Here is an 8764-nt window from a genome sequence, read left to right as displayed (position 1 = left end):
TATTGAGAATAATTATTATCTTTTCTGACTTAAAATTTCGAATTGTAGTGATACTAACAGAAATGACCTATTCATTGAAATTTATCTTGGGTTTAACCAAATTCAAAACGAATGAAATTAAATATAAATTTAGTCTGACGATGCCGAAAGGCGAAACAGCTGTCACTAAAAAATTAAAGAATTTCGTAAAATGGTAGGTACATATAAATAATAAAAGACTTGATTATTGTTTGCCTTTGTCGAGATGTTACTGCTTTTTCTGAAACGTATTTTTAGTAGTATATATTTTATAGTTTAATAACAGTATTCGTATTAGATTAACGTCTGCACTTTTACTTTTCTTACTAGTATGTAATTATAATTTGCGAAAATAAAAAATCGAAACAATGAAGAAATGCGCCTAGCTAAAGTTCAATTTACTTCCATTATAAATACTATAATACAGTACAGTGTTGTGCTTGCGGCAAAGACTAAATTATTATGCATGAAAATGCATTAATTTCAACACTACATGTTTGTAGTGAGTATAGGAGACCTAACTTCCATATCTATTGTTCTTCATTGCTGAAGTCCTACATTTATCATTCCGTTGAACTGTAATACGAAGGGTAGCAAAAGATACTAATAACAACAGCTTTTTCCTTTTAAAAAATTGTAAACAAAAGAAAAAATTCTGTTATCAAACATTAAAAGGTCAGATCTTAATGATTACTTAAATTTATTCCAAAAACAAACTTCTATTTCAGTGTTTAAAATTTAATAATCAACTGGAAAAAGCTGACTTATATATGCCTAATATACGATTGGTGAATCATATTAACCATATTGTTAAATCCAATTTAATTTTCACCGTCAATTTTAGGATACTAAAAAGGGACTTTACACTACTGGCAATATTACAGTCCCGGTTATTACCGAAGAAGTCTTTATTCAACCTGTTATTGATGAAGAAGTTTATATTGAATTTAAAAATCGAATTAACATTCAATATATCATATCTACAGTCACTAAATAGATTTGCCAATTTAGAATTTCTAATACTCATATATTCGATTTTCTACAAAATTTCGACAGTCGATTTTTGTATATCTAGATAAATAAAATAGATTTTCTTATTGAAAATGAGAATACGAAGGTAAAAAGTGCATCAATCATAATAAATGGTTAAAACTTTTATCAACAACGATTTCAACAGGCATTACACAAGTTTTCTTTATTATGAACCAATTCCATTTCATTTAAAAACGTCGCATATGAATTTACATATTATACATATTTCAAAATATGCGTTACCATTTATTATCTGAAACATTAATTTTTATTTAAATACTTTAGAAGCCCTAATGCGTCACGATTTTCCACGTTTTTCCACATACGAGGAAAAACAAGTACCGAGTTGTAGAGTCGTGTTGAGCTCAGGCGGTTACATGAAAGACAAACAAAACCAACATGCATTCTATTGCTCCCGCAGGCATTTCCATGTCCGACAATACATATTCCCATACAGCTAACATAACGCAACTTAAAAGCTAATCGCAAGCCATTTTTATCAATGCGATGTGCCCGATTTGGTACAACTAAACTTCGTTTTAATGTCCGCATTCGTTCTTTGTGGTGTATACAGTACAAGTCGCAGTCGTGACTAGAAATAACGTGAATATTCCACAGACACAAACATATNGGTATTAGAAAGAATAGAAGTGGAGAGGGTACTATAGAAGTTAATAACAATTAGGCCAGATATGTTGGTAGGACACCTTCTCAGGTATGGAGGGTTAATTAGAGACATATTAGAAGCAGAAATAGGAGTTAAGAGGAGTAGAGGTAGACCTAGATTATATTACTGTCCACAAATAGAGCAGGATGCGGGACAGCAAATAGTGGTGCGTGTGCAACCTCTCTTAAGACTGATAATGATAAAAAGAAATAAATAATAATAAAAAATAGGAAACAGAAACTTTTACCTTCATCAAACTGTTCCATATTCGCTAGAATTTGCCGAAGAACTATTGCTCGTTGTCCTTAAAGGCGGGGGTGGTGGAGCAGGGCGCAATCGTAGGGGTGTAGGGGAGTAGAACTCTTCGGCATCAGCTTCATCGCACGACGAGGGTGTTGGTGATGCTGAAGGAGGAGATAAAGCTCTGTCATCTTGCTCTTGCAATATTTGGCGAAAATCTTGAATTGATTCGTTTAAGGACCATAGTTGGGAAAGTAACGATAAATCCAGCTGCCGCAGACTGTACTGTAACAAAATAAAAAATAAATTCTGTTAAGTAATATTATATTACCTAATACCTAAAATGACTAATTTGTGTTATAAATAGAAATATACATTTTCCCATTTCTTGAAAAATAATAAAGTTTATACTGGGCGATTGTATTGAACGAGAAAAGGGCTTGGTAAAGACATTTTCTCTTGACATAAAACGGAAAATGGTGGGATATACAAGCATAAGTGTAGCAAGAATTTCAAGAATGTTTTTTTGTATACGTCTCTCTCGTTTAATATTGTTTACATATATCGTTCAGCAAGCTTTTGCTTGGTAAGTGAAAGTTGATCTTGTGAATGACATTTTAACCTGTTGTAATAAAATGGTCGATTAAATGCAAGGAACTAACGGTCACGTGGGAGTGTTTTTTGATATGACAGATCACGTTTTATTCGATTAGATTCAAATGAAATGATTCCGCATTAGAGATCACAATATTACTTATTAATAATAGAATACTTAAGAATTAATAATCACACAAAATACTAATTATTAACAATTACTAAAAATTAGAATAAAAACTTTTTCTGCCGTGCCTGATTGGCTTTGATTATTTTATTATACACTAAAGGGGAAGAAATGGAACACGTTTCACTAAAACTAATTTAATGATTCAAAAAGCACAGAGAATCGATGATCTGATATGGTAACGATCAAGCAATTTTGTAGAGTAGCTACTTTTAGTAATAAAAGTAAAATTCACACACTTGTATTAATAGTACTATTTTCCATTTATTTATTTATTTACAATGTAAATTTTAAAAAATATATCACTAGTTANATACTGAGCAACTCCTAGCAGCTGTGAAAAAATGAAACCTCAGATATTTCATTAAATAAAGTAATAATACCTAAACACAATTATTTTTTTATTCCAATGAAAATTTATCAAGAATTTTATACCTAATTTATTTGAATCAACTGAAATTTGAAACAATTTGAATTTCTGCAGCATAATGATAAAAATGCAGGTACATACATTTTACATGTACGTATAAATTACTTACTTGAAAGCCGCGAAGTTGGTGCTAATCACAAAAAGCACTCGACTACTTTTTTTTTGTAAAATAGTGTGTTCAATGTGCTTAAAAAATTACGAATAATAAATTCAACATTATAATAAATACCACCCTCACTGAGCTTTGCATATTTATTTTAACCCACGCTTATGGAATTCTTTAGGAAAAAAGACTCAAGTTTAATGCTAAAAAAATAGAAAGTTAACTAGCATGTCTTTTTTTAATTAGACAATTAATTTAGATTGCTTCCGGCCTACACAAACATACAAGCACAAGTGTCTGACGAAGGACAAAACTGACTGACAGCAAATTCTGAAAAGGGCGTGTTTCCTCCGACACTTCATTCCATATAAAAACCTGGTTGTCCTTTGTAAAACAGCATTCAACCGATAAAAACGGCATAGTAAAGAAATAAAAAGTGTCATTTATCTAAAGGACACGTGTATTATGCATATAAAACACTTGATTGGACAGGGGACACTTTAGAATAATAACAACAACAACAAACAACAAAATAAAAAATAACTAGAAAGTTAATTTGGTAAAGGTCTAAATGAAAGATGTCACACTCTGGCTATAAAAGATGACCCTGGAGATCGAAAGAAAAGTGGAACGGTCAAAACATTCTTCGTACAATTGAACAACGAAAAGATTGGAGAATTTTCCGTCGAGTATTACAGATTACTACCCTAACGTTTGCCAAAATCTAAAGGTCCTAGAAAACCACATAAAAACGAATTATACACCGGTACAGGTGGTATCTTCCGATTTTATATCGCATGACTTTTTGGGGGTTGATAATTTACCCTTTCATAGAAAACGAGTTTTTCAGATCATAGTGAAAAATTGTTTTTCCGTGATATCATACTTTAATGCTGTAAGGGGAGATAGTTAAAGCTGACAGAAGGGCTAGTACTCATAGACATTCAATCCGCAACAGCCCAAAGGGTTCGAATGGTCGAAAAAAATAATATAAGTATTTTTAAACTTTATGTCAAGGAAAAGAAAGATTTTAGTTACAAAACCCTTGTAAAAAAATTGGGGAGCACCTTTTGTTTGTAATAAGGGTTGTGTTAAGTCCATAATAAATAGTTATAACTTTTATCAACAACGATTTCAACAGGCATTACACAAGTTTTCTTTATTATGAACCAATTCCATTTAATTTAAAAACGTCGCATACGAATATACATATTATACATATTTCAAAATATGCGTTACCATTTATTATCTGAAACATTAATTTTTATTTAAATACTTTAGAAGCCCTAATGCGTCACGATTTTCCACGTTTTTCCACATACAGAGGAAAAACAAGTATCGAGTTGTAGAGTCGTGTTGAGCTCAGGCGGTTACATGAAAGACAAACAAAACCAACATGCATTCTATTGCTCCCGCAGGCATTTCCATGTCCGACAATACATATTCCCATACAGCTAACATAACGCAACTTAAAAGCTAATCGCAAGCCATTTTTATCAATGCGATGTGCCCGATTTGGTACAACTAAACTCCGTTTTAATGTCCGCATTCGTTCTTTGTGGTGTATACAGTACAAGTCGCAGTCGTGACTAGAAATAACGTGAATATTCCACAGACACAAACATATANAGACAAATGAACAAAAATAAACTACTACTGTAACTATGTAAAATTCGTCTTTGCACCTGGTGAGAAACCTCGGCAAACGGGTCATGAATTCAAAGTTCGTCAAAAGCGATGTAACAGGTGCCACTTATTGTTAAACCAAATTCAGAATACGACAGATACTACACACGACTATGCAGATACATACGTACTATGTATGTATGGATAGATATCCTGACATTTATACAGGACAACGTATTATGTGTATGGGTTCGTTTATAGCTGCGGACGCCACATTTGTGATACCTCCGCATTATAATCGACTTTCTTCTTCTATCCAAAACCACATAGGTAATCGTTTTTTTTTTTCTGCGCACACTTTCGCTAATGCATATACACACATACACAATTTATTATACAAAGGCACGCACGATTTCAGCAGATGAAATTTCACGAGAAAACCCAACGTTTCCGACGTGAGAAAAACGTTATTAATGCCCGTAAAATAATCGACTTTAAATCACTTTCACATACACAGTGTCAGAAGAATTTACATCCAATTAATGTTTCAACTTAAAGCTACTTAAAAAAACACAAAGTGTAAAATTTTCAGTATAAGGTCCGTTTTGTTTTGATAAATATGTCACCTGAAACCTTCGCCGAAGAGCATTCAAATAAAAAAATTTTGACCGTCCTTCCTGTTGTTCCAGAGAGTATCCTGCACAACGAAACAACGTTTTCCCTATTTTTTTTAGTACACTAAAATACGTTACAACCAGTAGAACAAGAATATAACAAATAAACGGAAACTTTACTACGTATTTCATTTTAACAAGAGAATGACAAGATTTTTATTTCACAACATCAGGTACCAGTACATCAATTAAGGGCAACTTTGATTGATAAAATTTAATTAGATAATTAAGATGTAAATCGTGAACCGATTTCAACACTAAAAGTAACGAATCGACTAATTGTAACAGTTAATTGTATTGCTGCGGACACCTAACTGAAATCAATTAATGACAATTACACCTTAAGTAGCTAATTATGTATGCATTGTAGATGTCCATCAACGGTTTGTGTAAGGAACAAACAAACCAATAATAAAAATTTGTTCTCTAATTGTCTAAGGCGTTGTCCATAGACCTTTTTATATGTAATAGAGAACAAATACATTTTAAGAATCTTTGAACTGATATTTTTTGTAAACGTTTTCCAATAGTTTTGAAAATAAAAATCAAATCGACTTCTGTAGAACTAAACGAAATAAAATAGTAAAAGCTAAAATTCTATGTAACAACGTAAAAGGAAATCAAAAATTAGTCTCTCTACAGTATGTAACTGACGATAACACTTTAGTTATCAAAACGAATTTTAGATTTTTATGTAGGATTTTGCACACGATACAATTGAGTTCCTTTACAAATGCACTTCTTGAAAACAAAAATATACTCAACACATAATTTTTTTAGATTTTCATAAAGCAGCCATCAAAACAACAAGGACGAGATAAACATTCCATTCGATTAAAATTTCAGGCACTAATATGAAGTTGTCGAAGTATTTCCAATTTCCAAGAATATGACACTTGATCTTAAGCAATTCAGTCAGGTAGAATAAACAAGATATCATCTAATAATAAAGACGTGCATTCCAGAGAAGATTTTTACCTGCTTGGCAATAATGTATTTAAAAATGCCATGTGTAAATAATAACAAAACCACAGGATCAATTTTCCGGTTAAAAACCTTACGATATATCGAACAAAAAATAAATTATATCTGCATTGCTATTTGAACATTTTTACTGTCTGATAAATCGTTAATTACACAGAAAATTATATGGTATTTTATTACTGTATTTGTTGACAAAAACCCATATGAAATACAAAATCTTCACATAGAAGTTGAAAATGTAAATTACAAATCAAGTTCTTTTTCTTTATCTATTTATTTAGTAAATGCAAACAATAGGTTTGCATTTTTCTAGTTCCAAACGTAATACGTGTTATAATTTATATCCGTTACAATATTAAATTTTCATTAAGACGACATTTATGTAGGACCTCAGTTAAACATTAATTGATATAACTAGGCCTGAATGCTGGAAATATGACGGTGACATTTTCATTTAGGAAATTAATTAGGACCACATCACCTACATTTCTTGAGAAATTAACTAGATACAAGATTCTGTAATATACTCGAGCATTTTATTTGGAATTATTAAGGTCAAAAATTCTTCACGTCAACTCAATTTGGTTCTATGGAAATAAATTCAAGTGTAACTAACTGAGAAAGCACTACTTGTACTAATGAGCTCCGAAATTACCTTGAAGTAAAACTTAAAATTAATGAAATGTTGGGTAAACACAGGTTTATGTGGATAAATGTTACTTCTATTTAAAAAAGAACAGGCAGCTAGTGTTTGACTTTTTCTCTTGTTTTCGATCGAAAAAGTTTTTCAGTAATGGCAAGCCGGAAACCTTTAAAAAACTTTTGAATACTTGTAGAAATCGTGTCCTTTTTAGCAGTTTAAGTGGTTTCAATGATAAAGGAAAATAAATTTCATATTATTTTCATTTTGATTATAAACGAAAACCAAAATTTTAATTCATTTGCATTAGAGCTTTGCTTACACTTTTGATTTTTAATGTCTAATAACAACATATTTATTGAAGAAAAGGTTTTTCAAATACTACAAGGGAAATAAAATGAAGTATTTATAGTTCTAAAGAAATAAAAAGTAAAGCTATTAGTTGTTGTCCAATTTTATTCCGAAGTCAGTGGATTATAAAAATATAAGCATTTGCTTATCTTTTTTAACAAATCGTTGAGAAATATAACTAAAAAATCAAATTAGAATTACGTTAATTAATGAACAGGTCTAACCATCAGCAGCTCCTTCAGAAACAATACTCTTTGAAACTAATTACATTGGGTAAAGAACAACTACGGGCAAAACCAAATTATGGCGTAAATACTTTAGCACACAAAGGAAAAGCTATTTCACCAACAAACGAAAAACCAAGTACGGTGGTCGACCTTTCTATTTGCGTCAATCAAAAACCTCAATCGCTAAATTGGTTACGCTTCGAAGTACAAATAGGAATGTAAAAACTGCACTGTTATCAACGCGCACTACCTATACGTACATGTATAATACGTAAGGGGCTTGGTATACAATCAAAATGATTGAATGTGGTTTTTATAATACGGAAATTGACGGAAACCCATTTATTTTATCAGCCTAATTAACAGTAACCTTCCCTACCTACGAATATAATATGTGGCCGATTTTAGACGTTTTGCAAGTGGACATGTATGTATATGCACCTGTATCACTTTTATAAATGACTAGGGAACAGAATACAATAGGGTAGAGTGGACAGGACGGATAATGCATTAGATAAATTGACGATTATAAGGCGGAAATTCGCAATGAGAAACAAGGTCAGAGTATTTACATAATAAATTACCTTTCAACCGAAATGTTACCTATACAATAAAACTGCCATTTGTTGTATTTCACATAAATAAGAAATGTACCTACGCACTAAAAACAAATCGTGAAGATGTAACTAGATCAATAAAATTAGATTAGAGTTAAATTCCATTTGTGTTACTTTTGAATAATAAAAATAACTCGATTTTACCTGCAATTAAAAGGTACCTATATACGGTGATGCCGAATTCCCTCCCGCAGGTAGTTTTGGTTAAAATATAAAAATATAAACAGTAGAATTCCTTCCCAGGTACTAGCCGAGTTCCCTCCCGTTCATATTTCCTGCGATAATTAAGTTAACGACTAATTACCGATTTTATTTATCGAAAATAAATATATATTTATAGTGCACTTCAGTACTTCTAGATAATTAAGATGTAA

The 8764-nt window shown here is 31.4% G+C and overlaps 1 protein-coding gene across 3 annotated transcripts in view; it reads right to left on the bottom strand.

The window, feature by feature from the left end:
- The window catches only part of LOC108744817 (anaphase-promoting complex subunit 11), a 42210-nt gene that overhangs the window by 2087 nt on the left and 31359 nt on the right, over nt 1-8764 (bottom strand). For 2 of the 3 annotated variants that reach the window (XM_025975040.1, XM_025975039.1), the window contains one exon: nt 1965-2242. In XM_025975040.1, the coding sequence (XP_025830825.1) occupies nt 1970-2242 (273 nt within the window). In that variant the 3' untranslated portion in view covers nt 1965-1969. Of the gene's footprint in view, nt 1-1964; nt 2243-8764 lie in introns of those variants that run through there. The other variant, XM_025975041.1, reaches the window with a different exon arrangement.

This window comes from Agrilus planipennis, unplaced genomic scaffold (genome assembly GCF_000699045.2).
Source record: "Agrilus planipennis isolate EAB-ADULT unplaced genomic scaffold, Apla_2.0 scaffold35, whole genome shotgun sequence".
Taxonomy (NCBI): Eukaryota; Metazoa; Arthropoda; class Insecta; order Coleoptera; family Buprestidae; genus Agrilus; species Agrilus planipennis.
This window is presented reverse-complemented; position numbering and strand designations above follow the sequence as displayed.